Source organism: Convolutriloba macropyga, chromosome 12, assembly GCF_964194025.1.
Source record: "Convolutriloba macropyga chromosome 12, txConMacr16.3, whole genome shotgun sequence".
NCBI lineage: Eukaryota > Metazoa > Xenacoelomorpha > Acoela > Convolutidae > Convolutriloba > Convolutriloba macropyga.
Window position 1 is genome coordinate 42,746,919 of NC_134479.1, and position 14,860 is coordinate 42,761,778.

Consider the following 14,860-nt stretch of genomic DNA (forward strand, 5'->3'; position numbering starts at 1 on the left):
AATCACCTTCTTACTTATTACTGTATTTTGTTCTCTTTATTGATCAAGTAAAGGTCGAGAGAGGGCTTTGAGCAGACTAATTGATGGCAACAGACATAAAAAATGCAACAAAATTCAACACGCTCCTTTTCTCACCTAATTGATGAGCCGTGATTGATGACCAAGTTTAACGATAAAACATTTGAGATAATTAATATATACTGAGGAAATAAACAAGATTAACTTTAGTGCTGAGCTGGAATTTTGGTAAGAACAATAAAACGCCTCTGAGATCTGAAAAACAGCGCAATTTAAATTCAAACACTTTTATCACTTCAAAATTTTTGAGTTTTTTCAAATTTTTTTGTCGATGATGAGGTTCACCAGGTGAGATTTGGCGTTCAGAAAATAGTCTTTGGGACCTGAAAACCGGTGTAAATAAATTCTTTTAGTTTCTTTTTGATGATGAAGCTCGCCAGTTATGATGAGGTCGCAAAACGCATTTCGCACAAATTTAATTATTCAAAATCATTGACAATTCTCAAAATTTGTCAGTTTTTTTAATGTTGAGGCTCACCGGGTAAGATGAGGTCAACCATTAAATTGTGCTGGAGACATGAAACCCGACGCAAAATGTAGTTCAAGCAATTTTAAAGCCTAGAAAATTTTGATTTTTTTTTCATTTTTCTCAATTTTCATTTTTCGTTTTGGTGAGGCTGACACGGGCAGATGACAAGATGGCAAGTTCTAAAACAGCCGAAATATGCTAAAAGTGTGTTTTAGTGGACACGCAATAGGGGAGGCCATTTTTACATTACTGGGTTTGCAACGAAGGGAGGGCACGAAAAAGTTTTCGGTTTTTTTGCAATTTTTTGAAGTTTGGTGAACCAGTATCAAAACCAGTAATACCCAAGTGTCCCCCCCTTTGGGTGCCCAGTAAGATACCTTAACTACATATGATTTCAGTTTTGCTAAAATTTACCTTATTGCTTTCTAGCTGTTATAATCATTTTATGAGTTCTTTGAAATATTGATCCACAGATTAGGATTTAAGCTTTTTTTTTTAAATTGAGGACGCAGTTTTTGTTTATACATGTAAAGTGAAAGCGGAGGCAAGTTGTGCAAATTTCGCGGTTTTTTAAATTGAAAATACGGGAAAAGGATATAAGACGGCAGTTTGCCATATAAAGACATACGTTGACAAAAACAAAGATCTATTCTACTCGAACATGACTATTCCTCAATTAGATGAGGCAAGAGGAAAAGTTGTGCTTATCAATGGCAAAGGGACAGGTTGCGAACACGAGGAACTAGGACTGTGCAAAAAGAATGGAGCCTGGTCCAAAAAGTCAGAGGAAAATGATTGGGAGCCAGACTGTGATCCAAAAGACATGGGAGGAACTGTTTCTGCATATATTTTACTCCCACCAATTTTTGCCGATCGGCACTGCCCAGGTCGAGGACTTTAAGCTGAGTGTGTTCATTCTGAACTTAGTTAAGCAACGTTCCCATTTTGCTCTGATTCCAGTCGTTCCGTCCATTTCATCCGTTTATTGGGTTGATTGGTCGTTTCCCATAACAAGACCCCTCTTATATTACCATTATTCAGACCATACAGCCAGTTGTTGTTACATTCGCCTTTTACCACGAAATTTCCGAAAGACAACTCACTTTTTGCGGAAAATTATACCCTTGATCCAGGAGTTTCCTAAAAGCTTGTACAAATGCGCTGAAATTCGCTAATATTCCCGTGACCTGGGTATAAATAAACGCAGAAACACGCCTCCCTCAAAGAATTCCTGTCAAAAATACGTGGATGATTTGATAAACAATATGAAAGAAGCTAATGAGGTCACTGGCAGCAACTCCTCTGACCCACCATTTTATTTCACTTACACAAGTGCGAACAACCTTCTGAAGTTTGGTGGCGTTCAAAGCTACTCTCAATTTGTCAATCCAAAAATCGTAAACTTCTTGAAAGGTCGCCAAGGGCAAGAACATTTAGGCTGTATCGTTGTCGATATGATAACGAAAGACTACGCCCGGTTGATTTATGCGCTGAATTTTGCCAACAGCAGAGAAATGACGGCTGATATTAGTAACCGATCAGTTGATGAAATTCTAGGAAGCCATAAAGAATCGTGGAAACCAGAATTACTTAGCATTATAGTAATGTTCACACTCTCAAATTTAATCATTAGTCATTTTTATATATGAAATTATGTAGATTTTAACATCAACAAAAACCAAGTAACATTTGTTTCGCTGCTTTAAAAAACTTCTGATTTTTGTTCTGAATCAGAGATGATTCAGAAATTGTTATTCTGATTTTGCTCTGATTCAGAGATTTTCAGAGAAAGTTGATTCTGAATTTTTCTCTGAATCAGAGAAATTCAGAAATCGTTCTGAATTATCTCTGATTCAGTACTGAAAACCTAAATTTCGCTGAATTTGTTCTGATTCAGTACTGATGATCTCTGAAGGTTAGGTACGGGAAATAATCAACAAATAATTTAACTATTCTATATGAAACTGATTTTTTCAGTTGTTGTACCGTTTATCTGATTTAAAATCCGTTTTAATTGTCCCGCTTTTTGAAGATATAAACTGTACAGCCCTCTCTTTAGCTGTGACAATTATGCGCATTATTGGGGAATCTAAATAAAATGCGTTTAATAGCTTTGAACTGGACGCTGGCCTATCTTTTGTCGTACTCAGTCCTCTTACCCTGTTTTCATTCTTATTTGTTGGTTTCCTATGTTTTGATGTTTTTTTTTGTTTCAGGTTGCATCTAGAACAAATAGCATCACTTCCGTTTTACATGACTTCATTTTCATTTTATGGTTAGCAATCATTAAAACAAGGCGTTTTGCAAAAATCAATCAGCAGATATGGCAATTTGGCGACTTAATTTGCTTCAATGAAGAATAAGTCAATACTGGGCATTGACCATTGACATGTTTTTAGCACAGCAATCGAGTGCAGCTCTTGGCGTTCGAGTTACTTCCCTCATTTCCTCGAAATGGATGACTGACTTATTGCAACTGCTCACTTGAAAAGATGGCAGTCATGGCACTATTTTAGAGAGCCTAGATTTTGTCAAGAAAACCAAACATGCGTGCGTGGCTGAGCATACCAGCACATAAATATCAATTGAATAGTATAGTGTAGTGGCGCACAGTTTTGCACCTGATGTATATTTTTGTTTCATCTCATTCCTTTAAGTTTACTAAAAACATGACAAAAATTAAGAAGCTTATTTTACTATAGTAAACGGGAATTATTTTTTTTCTGTTGTTACCCAAAAAGAGATAAAATAGACACAGTTAACTGGTGCTAGCAATTAGGGCCGAACGGGCGCAGAGCCGATTGGGAAAAATTGAGATTCAGAGCCAAATGCTTGAGCTTGATTGGCCAATTAATCTGATTGGTTTAGATTAAATTACAAAAAATGTAAAAAATGGTGAATTAAAAAGATCGAAAGCAAAATTGAGACAATAGATTGAAAATAAAATTATTCATGTTGCGTATTAGCCGATCAGATCTAAGATCTCATTGATTATACAGTGAATAACCTGTTCGGTTGTGATATTTTGTTCGGTTGTGATAGATTCATATCTAGTCCAACATGCGAATAATGTTCGGCTTGAAGTATCATTTTAAGGCTTTCTGCTCTATGCCGGTTCAGCTCTACCGGCGTCCTCCCGTTTAACAATAGGCAAATGTGAAATCTGTTCCACCTAAGAAATTGATATTTCTTAACCACTGAACGGGCACAAAGCTCTGAAGCACGACTTCCTAATTGAAATCTAACTGTGTTAAGCAGGGTCCACGAGTAACCCCCTGGTACGTCCTGAAATTTGTCCTGACTTCCCAAACAAATCCGACAAATTTGGATGGCAGAGTTTGTATTTATTTCTTTGTATTTGATTTTTGTTATCAGTGAAATAGTAGCATTTAATTTGAGTAGTAGTTTTTTCTCAAACAATGCATTTCTGCAAAAAAATTCTAATTAGCTGTAACTGCAATTTACACTGAATCGAGAACATAAATAAAGACTTTCGTGAATAAAATACTTTCCAATTTACGAAAAAAGCTCGGAAAAATTGCAAACAACTTAATTTCAAGTAAATCTAATCATAAAACCTGAAACCTATCGATTAAAAAAAAAGATTCGGCTCTCCTTTTTTGTTTTTTTTTTGGATTCATCGGTAAAAAAATGGTGAAAGGCGTTGAACTGATTTGTGATCAGACAGAATAACGGCCAAATGAGCATCAAAAACAGCCCTCTAAAAACCCACTTGTTGCTATGTACGTACCAATAATAATACGTTATGAAAACGTGGTTTTATGGTTGCTTTGATCGTGCAAAAGACAAAACGTTTCTTCACACAATATTAGAGCGCTGCTTAATTGACGTTTTGCTTTTGAATATTAACAAAACGAAGGAGCATTTTATACACTAATCATCGTTTGATCACTATCATGGTTGTGGATAGAATTCATAGTAATTTAAAATAAGGGTATTATTACCCAGGATGAGGTGCGCGACGCAAGCCAGCTTTGATCAGACCATCCAGACCAAAATCAGCTCTGATCAGACTGCGCACTGGGCGTGCCAGATCAACTTCAATTTAGGACGGGGGGCAACACTGATCTTCGGTTTATCCTTCAGAGAAAAAAGCGCCTAATAACTCAAAGGTGAAGCATTGCATCAGTTATCAATCAATAATTTAAGGAGTTGAATGATGAATGATTGAAATAGGACAATTTTCAACTTAGGAAATTCCCATCTCTGCTTGCCCCAGGCTTGTGTCTGCCAGACCAAGTCGATTGAAAGCCAGCTCGAGTCCGAAGTTCGATTCCTAGACATCAGTCTCCCCCATCTGAAAGACAATTTTAGAGTAAAAAATTAAGCATGCAGTTGCTGACCTTGGCCTTAGTTTTGATGACGTCATTAACGCTCATCAATGTGCACATCAATTAATCAAATTCCACCATTTTTATAATTTTTTTTTAAAAAAATGTAATTTTATTCAAATTGGTGATCGACAAATTTTTAGTCTACACGCCTATCTGGTAATTTTATGAATCACAGTACCTGTTTTGTAAAAATTTGTATATCACCCCTTATTTTATCTGAAATTTTTTTGCAAAATTTTTCAGGATAAGCTTTCGAAAGAAACTAATAAGTTTCCAATTTGCGATAATACAGCTACTTCTAGCGACACAGCAATTTTCGAAAGCCAATCCACGACGAACATATTGATCACTATTGTATGTAACCAAAAATAAAAAGATAACTATGTGTTCAGTTGGGAGCGTCAGATTGAAATGCTGCTAATACCGACAAAACTGAAACTTTGATTTCTCATAGAAACTTTGAAATAGATAGCTTTCGAAGTGAGTAATGTGAAGTTACAGTATCAGGCCAGCAATCTTTTTCCCTTTTTAAAAAACTTAGTTTGTATTCGTACTATCAGTACTTAACTCTTTTCAAAATTTTCATCTCTCGGATTTCCCGTTTTAATTGTCTCCAAATAAAAACCCTTTGCCGAAAAAAAGTTAATCTTGTAAAATTCTTGCAAAAATTTTGCAAGATTGAGCTCTTTCTTTGAGAATTATCATGCTTTTAAGAGAATCCCTCTTCTGTGCTATATTTTAGCACAATATTACTACTGTTTAAATAGTCGAATAGCAGTTTATGCGTAATTGTGGACCGATGTTTAGGACCAGGCCTCTCAATTTCAGTGGGATGTAATCCGGAAATCGCGATCGGTTATCGCTGCGATGCGCGCCCATCGACCCGCCAGTTGGAAATTCTTTTTGCATTGTATTCCAATTCGTTAATTAACATAGCATGTTTTATCCTATTATGGTTAACATAGTGAAAAATTATGGTTTTAGAGTGCGTGGAAAGTTATTAGTCGTCTCTGATTGGCAAGAAAATCGCTTGCTCAAATTCTATTCATGAATAGCCCCCTTTTGCAAATGAAAAGATCCTCAATTTTGCTTTAAAAATTCAGTTGCAATCAGCAATATGACTTCAATTATGGTTGTGAACATGACAATATCTTGGCTACAACGTAGAACAATAAATAAGCCCCAATTATGCCGCTCTAGATCGGAAACAACGAAGCCACCCTGATAATTGATTGGGGAAGTAATTGTAGCAAGTTGAATTGTTTTCTTGCGTCACATATAGTCAATAACTAAAATCTGGATCAATTTCAAATTTGAAGACATTTGCAAACAAGCCCATGGAAATTGCAAAAAGTATGAAAGCAACGATTAGAGAATTGAACATGCAGAATTTCGAATAGTTCCGACTGAAATGAATTTATTTCTGTCAGTCACAAACAATTTGTAAATCAACAAACTATTTTAACCCCCAATGTCGCGTTAAAATCAGCGTCAAAGATTTCTTCCCAAAATTGACGAAAGAAATGGGCATCCCGGACCTAACGCAAAGTCAAATTCAGTACTGGCCAAGTCTAATTTTAAGTCTCAATTTCTTTCTGATTCAGAGCTATATTCACCTCACTTTTTTCACTTGGCAGTCTAAATCCAAGTCTGGACTGAGACTTGGCCATTCTTAATCCAAGTCTGATTTAAGACTTGGCAATTCGAAAATGAGCCCGCAAAGCGTCAAAAACAGAAGAAAAATGATTTAAAAAAGTAGGCAAATTGAACAAAAATAGTCGGAAAATCTTCAAAAAAGACAAGAAGTCGTCCAAAAATAGTCGGAAAATTGTCAAAAAAGACGTGAAATTGTCCAAAAATAGTTGGAACACAACTTCTACCAGACTCTTTCTCTTTTTTGAATTTTGAGCTGAAATTCTTGGTGGCATTTAGATTGCAATATATGCGTTGATGACATATATCAACAACACATATATTGCAATCTATATGCCACAAAAATTTCAACTCAAAATTTAAAAAAGAGAAGGATTCTGGCGGAAGCTTTGTTAAACATTGGATTGGTTCGAAAATCACTCCAAAGATCATCTTTTTGATTTGACAACTTGACTCAAACCACCAAAAAAACTCAAGAGAAGTAAGAAATTGCCCTAAAAACTTTTGTTTTTGACAGTCTGCGCATCATTTTCTCAGAAAACATTTTAATTTCATGTAAGACTGATATCGAAAACAGAGAACAGAGTTTACATATACAATGCCGGTACATGTAATATTTGTGAGATACAGTAACTTATCTTCATACCAGAGTTGGTTTGGTTCCCTGGCCTAGACACGAGGCTGTTATTGTATGAATTCAAACAAGCTGAGTTGTGGGAACTTAAGTAGAATTTTAAGTGGGAGTCATTAAGCAAAATATCAGACGAAACAATGGGAAACGCAGGTTCAAATCTCAATTATCAAACTGTTTAACTATGTATCAGGGAAACTCCTACAATAAAAAAGATTACAGTGATTTCCAGCTCTAACAACGAAGTTAAGTTTGACTAGTAACAGTGTTTCACCTCTGGCTGTGTTTCTGATTACAGTGGGTATTTTTATGACTATTTCTTACTTAATAACTCAAAAAAATCAAAACATCAAGAGCAAGGAACCGTTACCAAATTTCTCAAACTTTGTGAGCGAAAAGGCGGTTCCTTATAAGGAAATTCTTTTCAGTGTTTTCACTTTTAAACCGGAAGTTAAAAAGTGAAAACTGCTTTTCATCGCAAAATATGTTTGACGGAAGCGCGTTCCGAAAATAATTGTGCAGCAGAATAATTTCAGCATAAACACTCAATTTAGTAATCTTAAAACATTAAATCGAAAAATTGAGCGGCAAAAGGAATAAAAGGATTAAAAATTTGTGGGGGGCCCTTACAGTAAGGAAAACTAATGCGTTGATTTCTTGTAAGTTTTGCAGTTTTTAGAGATATTTCTTTAAAATTAAAATCAGATTAGCTCTAATTGAGGTTAAACAGAGTCGTTGAGTTTTCCGCGAAGATTTGCAGATCTTAGGTGATAAATTTAAGTTCCCCAGACCTTCCATGCATTTCACCCCTTTTCAATTAACTGCAACAGCTGCTATTCACTTCTAAGATTTTTCTTCTCAACATGAATCAAACTCAATCCCTTTCAGGGAAAATATATGAAAACACACTTTTTGTAAGATTTGTGGTTTTTTAGCGGTGAATAATTGTAAGATTTGCAATTTTTAGCGGTGAAATTTTTATATTAACTACTTAAGAGGGGAAAATTATTTCACCGCTACCAATAAGAAGCGTTAAAAATTGTTTTACTGCTATTAAGTGGGGTGGTAAGATTTTAAGAAATTTGCCGCTAAAATTTACAAATCTGACAAAAACTCACTGCAAGAAATATTGCGTTCATTGAGATATTTCACCAGTTAGTTCACGTGAGATGTGTAGTTTTGAGTGGTAAAAGTTTTTATTTTCATCACATTTAGAGCATATGTTTCAAATAAACCACGATTCTAACAACTATTAATTGCATTCAACTGCTTTTCGTACACCTTAAACTTTTTAAAATTTTTTTAAAATAATAATCGTGAATTAATACAAATCTTTGTTATCAAACTTTGATTCCGAATCAAAAGTTTTTGCTCATTAAAGGTTCAAGTAAGTGTGATTTTGGTTGAAGAATTCTTCATTCTTCTCAATCGCTCTCTATAACATCAGTCCTGTTCTCCTTAAGTTTCAGAATTCTTCTCGTTTCAGTCTTCATTGAATTCTTGAAAGTTATTTCTGTTCTCCCCGCTCATTGGGTGAGACAATATTTACAAAAACGCAGGTCACCTTAAAGCTAATTATAGCGTTTAAACCTCGACTTCGTATTATAATGTCACAGTATTTTAACACTGCCGGCTGTTTACATAACCTCCGCCATAACTGACTTTTTACACAACTCCAAATATAAGCTTTGGTTGATCTATAAAATATCCATCAAGATATTTGAAATCTATCAAGATTTTAAAAAAAGGGAAAATAGCTGCTACAACATTTCCCTCAGTATTTTAATTGTTTGCTAAATCACCACCCGTAGGACATTTTTTGAAACGTCACAAAACCCAGCGGCAAGCAAGGTAGCATACTTATTTCGAGCCAACTGGTGGGTTTTGTCCAACTGTTTTGTCATCTCAGACATTTCTAGAACAAAAAAAAACGATGACAAAAATTTGAAGACAGATATGCTCAATGCTAAAATTCAGTGTCACAATTTCATAACTAAGAAGCAAAATCTATTTTTTGCAGCTGTTGCCTGAAATGATATTGATTTTTTCTGCCAATTGCGGCATTCAGTTGTTATGTACTCAGTCATAATAAATCTGCATTTGATAATTCAATACTTTGCGATAGATTTCATTGGTGCAAAAAATTTGTCAGATATTTTTTGCTTTAGAGAATCTTTAATCATTAGTAACCTATAAGTAATGAAGATTTAATGTTTAAGCATCCGGTTTTTTCAGATCTATTTGCCCCATCCCTCCCCCTCCCCCCCCCCCCCCCCCCTAGTTTAGTGGTCATATAACTTTTACGCTCTCTGCAGGTGCACGTGCTGTTTGTACATAGTAATGTGCTATATAACAACACATGAATTGTAATTGGAAGCATGTAAACATTGGAGTGCGGGGGGGGGGGGCAGAACACCCTAGTTGAGAAATTTTAAATTTTCGGTTTTCGAACATAAGAAATAGTCGGTATCGTTGTTTTATTCTAGCCAAAAACAACAAAAATTGTTGTGATCTTTTTGTCGGCATCGTCGTTTTTGTTTGGTATTTAATATAAGAAAGATTTGGTATCGTCGTTTTTTAAGCGTAAGACAGGTTCGGTGTCGTTGAGAGAAACACCAGAAACTTTTAAATTCCAGCTCTGAAAAGCAGATTCGTTATTTCTTTAAATTTAACCGTTATCAACTTCTTTTATGATGTAAGAGAATGTAGATAAGGTTCAATTACATTGTTCTAGACAGTTTAGTTTGGTAAGTTTTTATATCAGTTTTAAGTTGCGGGAACAACCAACTCGTTTTGGTTGCGATAAGGACAAAAGTCAATGTTTTTTCAAGTTTTACTTCTGACTTGATTGTTGCACGACATGCTCCAGGGGAAAGGGGAGGCCAACTAACACATCACAGACGTTTGACCAGATCGTCGAAGAGGGTGTAACCCAAGTTGCCTAGAAAACCGTTTCGAAAAAAGGTCAAGAAAAAATAGGCTAATCAGCCAAAACACGTGCGAGGGCGGAGACCGGACGAACGTACGTGCCGTAAGCCGTTTTCACCTTCACCACACGGTGTTGTCCATCTCGTCCAGGATAGACTTCAAGAACACGTCCAAGGGGCCAAATTCCACGTGGAGTCATATCTTTCAGAATCCAAACGATGTCGTTGACTCTGAGTGGTGTTTGGTCACTATCGCTCCATTTGGACCTCTTTAACAGTGTCGGAAGATACTCCTTGACGAGTCGTTTCCAGAAATGGTTGACCATTTGCTGCACATTCTTCCAAGACTTGAAACTGGCGGGTTCTTGGCTGTCGAACTTTCCTGGTGGGAGAGAGTTGAACGGTCTGTTGATCAGAAAATGGTTTGGCGTGAGAGGCATTTCATTTTCTGGAAGGTCAGCGACAATCGTTAGTGGTCTGGAGTTCAATATAGCTTCGGTCTCGACCAAAATTGTCCTGAACACATCAAGCGACAGCCTTCTGGAGCCTAGAATGATCAATAGAGTGCGTTTCGCGGTCTGGATCAAACGCTCCCAAATACCGCCAAAATGAGGTCCATAGGGAGGATTGAACTTCCAGGTTGTGTTCGTTGCTGCCATTGCTTTGTAGATTTTGTCGTTGTAGAGACGTTTCACAGATCTTTTTAGTTCCTCAGATGCACCAATAAATGTCTTGCCATTGTCGCTGAGCATTGTTGTTGGCTGGCATCTGCGGCTTACAAAACGTCGATAGGCGGTTAAAAAAGTGTCAGTGTTGAGATCGGGACAAGCTTCTAGATGGACACACCTAGTAACCAGGCAAGTGAAGATGAGGCCGTAGTGTTTTTCAATCTGTCCTTTGGCATCCTCTATATAAAAGGGTCCAAAAAAGTCGACTCCGCTGTTCGCGAAAGGATACTGGGTAGAGTCTGTCGGGAAACGGCAGGCAGGGAGGGGAGCCATGACGGGTTGAATGTTTTGAGCGGCAAATCGTCTGCAGAGAAAACATCTGTACTTTATACTCAAAAGTGTTTTTCTGAGTCCAATGATGTGGTATCTTTGCTGCACAAAAGCTTTCACTGGCTCTGTTCCTTGGTGAACGCAAATGTTATGTGCATGCTCTATATAGAGTCTCGCTATCTTGTCCTTTGCGTGCAGTATAATCGGAAATTTCTCAACTTCGAGGTTATCTGGCGCAAATTGCAGTCTTCCGCATGACCGAAGGATTCCATTGTTGTCCAACATTGGGTTGAGCGAACGGATTTTGCACTTTGAATCTATCCTGGAACCACGTTTCAGGGCTTGGATTGTTGAGAAGAAGAAATTTTGCTGCGAAATTTTGATCAGCTGATTTCTTGCAAGAATGACGTCTTCTGTTATATACTGGTGATCTTTAGGCCTTTGCTTTTTGATCCGAAAGAGCAAATTGAAGACTGTTGCTAAAGTCAGGAGCAACTTGTTCCAAGTTGAGAACCGTGTCGGGTCGATTATTTGCTCCGACAAATTGCGTGAAATTTCATGCGTTGCTAACACATGCTTTGAAGAGTTTTCAGCAGCGCTGAGCTGTCTTGTGGAAAGAAATGCTGGCGCTGTTAGCCACTTGGCTGTAATTTCGTGTGGGTTGAGACCACGGGTCCCGTGGTCAGCTGGATTTTCTTTGGTGGCAACGTGTTTCCATTGGTAAGCATCAGTTGATGCAAGGATTTCTTTGAGGCGATTCGCAACAAAAACAGGTTGCTTCTTGGTTGTCGATAACCAGTCAAGTACTACTTGACTATCTGTCCAGAGTGTAGAGCGAGTAATGTGAAATGATGACTCTTTCATGATGGTTGAAAGAAGGCGCACTCCGATGACTGCGGCTTCCAACTCTAATTTGGGTATGCTGATTTGTTTAATTGGGGCAACTTTGCATTTGCCTATTAGGTAACAAGTTTCAACATCAGTGGCTGAGTTAGGAACTGTTTTCAAGTATGCAACGGCTGCAACTGCTACAGCTGAGGCGTCGACAAATATATGGATTTCATTTTCACTTTCTGGTGAATGGCAACTCTTATTCAGAGTTCTGTTCAATGTCACTTCTGGGGAAGAAAAGTATAAATCCAAATTCTTTTGAAGTGGTTTAACTACTTGAGGGGCAATTTGATCGTCCCATTTTTTCCCAAGTTTCCACAGTTCTTGAAGAACTATTTTGAAACGGATCGTTGATGGCGACATTATTCCTATTGGGTCGAAGATCGAGGAGACAAGACTAAAGATCTTACGTTGAGTGTATGCTGAGGCATCTTTTGGGAAATCAGTGAGAGGTTTCATAAAAAAGCAGTCTTTCTCAAGATTCCATTTAACACCAAGAACTCTAACAATATCTGTCTTGTTCTCTTTGTCTTCTGGAGGGATTTGGTTTAGAATTAGAGAGCTGTTTGAAACAAATTTTGTGAGTCGAAACCCACCTGTTTGCAGACAATTTTTTGTTTGAAAAACTGCCTTACAAGCGTCTTGTTCTGTTGCATGTGATTGGATGTAGTCATCCATGTAAAAGTGCTTTCTGACGGCTTTGAGGGCTTCTGGGAATTGTTGACTGTTTTCTTTGGCACAATGGTTAAGAACGTATATTGCGCACGAAGGTGAGCAATTTGCTCCAAAGATGAGTCTGGTAAATTGGTACTGTTGTATCTGATTGTCTGCTAACCAAAGAAATCGAAGAGCAGATTGATCAATCTGATGGATGGCGATTTGCATAAACATGCCTTCGATGTCCGCAAGAACTGCAACGGGATGTTCTCGAAATCTCATCAGGACACCTAAAAGGTTATTAAGGAGATCTGGTCCTGTAAGAAGGTTTGAATTAAGCGATTGGCCGCGGAATTTTGAAGCGGCATTTGCAACTCGGCGGACTTTTCCGGGCTTATTGATATTTTCCACAGGATGGTGTGGCAGGTACCAAATTCTGTCTGGTTGAGGATCTTGCATTTCCACCGGTTTGACATAGTTTTTCTCGAGGTCTGTCAAGAGAGTCTCATTGTATTTGTCCTGCAACAAAGGTTTACGTTGAAGGCGTGTATTGAGGCTTTTGACTTGGTTCAGTGCAGAATAGAAGTTGTTTTCCAAATTTATTTCTGATTTCCAAGGCAGTTTGATTTCATATCTCTCACCATTGTGATTGATGGAGTTCTTCAAAATATCAAGAAACTGTTCTTCTTGCTTTGTGTAAACTTGTTCACGGTCCTTCTGAATGCCATCAGCTTCAATACTCCAGAACTGTTGAACAAGTTCGTCAAGTCCGGGTTCATCTGATCTGTTTCTTGACACATGGAAAATAAATTTCTTCTGCTGAGTTGCGGGCTGTTGAGTGGTGGCTGAGATACAATTCTCATATTCACCAGCGAGGGTCCAACCAAGTTTAGTTTTCACACCAAACGGTTGATTTTGATTGCCAGGTATAACATGTGTAGGGTAGGTGAATGCGAATGCGTTAACACCGAGGAGGGCGCCGATTTTGCCATCGGCAATATTTGGGAAATGTATGTGGCGCAAACTGTTGAAGGCATCACAAATTTGATTAAGTTCAAAGGTTTTTGCAGCTGCGACGTTCAGAGACGGGGTGCTGAACGTTCGAGAGAGTTCAAACGATATTTCAGTTGACTTATATGGAGTTATTGTGACTGGCTCAACAATTTTTGAGAGGGACATGCTGTTCTCTGTATTGAGAAATTGTAGTGGTACTGACTGTTGTGTTTCACGGGGAAGCTCAAGAAATTCAGCTATGGCGTCCAATACAAAACTGAATTGGCTACCGGGGTCTATGAGGGCGTAGGTATCGAAGGCTTTATTCCCCTTGAGGAATGAAACTGGAATAAGCTGCAATTGCTCATACCAATTCTTCGGTGTTTCTGAGCATTGGTTAATGCTGAACGATTGGTTAATTGCATTGCCGTTTAAATTACGTCGTTGCACGTTTTGCTGGCTTTGGTTGTTGAAAGTTTGGCCATAACGGCTGTTGGGGGCTTTGTTTGTTTGACTTTTCTGTTGAGAAGATGTATTTGGAGTTTGACTTGAAGCTTTGCTACTAGACGAAGCTGTTGGATTGTTACCAGAAAAAACTTCAGTAGAAAAAGCTGCTGTAGGGCGTTTGATTTGCTTGGCGGGATCATGAAGGGTTGTGTGGTGGAATCCACTGCAAACCTGACATCGTTTTTGCGATGGGCACGATTGTTTGTGGTGTTTGTTGCTCAAGCAGTTTGTACACAAATTATTTTGGCTGACAAGGTTGTATCGATCACTTGGTGAGCACAATTGATACTCAGGGCATGTGGCAATGCTGTGTTCTTGTTTGCACTTCTCACAAGATCGTTTTGTGTTAAAGGTTTTGTTCGGAACGTTTTGTGATATTGACGGTTGCTTTTGCTGAGGCCCAAAGTTCCACTGTTTTCTACTGTTTTCCGCTGATGCGTTGTTGACTGACACTGAGAGATTGCCATTGTATTGCTTGGTTTGCGGGTTGTTCGAGTTGACAAATTTTGAGGCTTGAGAACTGATGGTTCTTTGATTGCTTTCTCGACTCACTTTGTCGTAGATTTGAGCTTGGAGCCCCAACCACTGTTGAAAATCCACAAGAGTTGGGTCTGAGTTGAGCTCGGTGAGACAATGTTCTGTCCATTTCAGAACCAAATGATGTGGCGTTTTCTCTTTGGCTTTCTTAATGAGTGTTGTAG

The 14,860-nt window shown here is 37.9% G+C and overlaps 2 protein-coding genes across 7 annotated transcripts in view; one reads left to right on the top strand and one right to left on the bottom strand.

Moving 5' to 3' along the window:
- LOC142351049 (transmembrane and coiled-coil domain-containing protein 3-like) overlaps window positions 1-14,860 on the bottom strand; it is a 425,404-nt gene that overhangs the window by 184,218 nt on the left and 226,326 nt on the right. The gene's annotated exons all lie outside the window — the stretch shown is intronic.
- The window catches only part of LOC142351240 (1-phosphatidylinositol phosphodiesterase-like), a 56,480-nt gene that overhangs the window by 36,051 nt on the left and 5,569 nt on the right, over window positions 1-14,860 (top strand). Inside the window, exons 3-7 of one of the 6 annotated variants that reach the window (XR_012760956.1) lie at window positions 1,169-1,372; window positions 1,773-1,879; window positions 2,764-2,822; window positions 3,803-3,883; window positions 4,517-4,653. Coding sequence is in view for 2 of the 6 variants with exons in the window: in XM_075403382.1 (XP_075259497.1) it covers window positions 1,169-1,372; window positions 1,773-2,196 (628 nt within the window). In the remaining 4 variants the exon portion in view is untranslated. Of the gene's footprint in view, window positions 1-1,168; window positions 1,373-1,772; window positions 2,411-2,763; window positions 2,823-2,946; window positions 3,093-3,802; window positions 3,884-4,516; window positions 4,654-7,333; window positions 7,484-14,860 lie in introns of those variants that run through there. The other 5 variants (XR_012760954.1, XR_012760955.1, XM_075403384.1 and 2 more) reach the window with 5 other exon arrangements.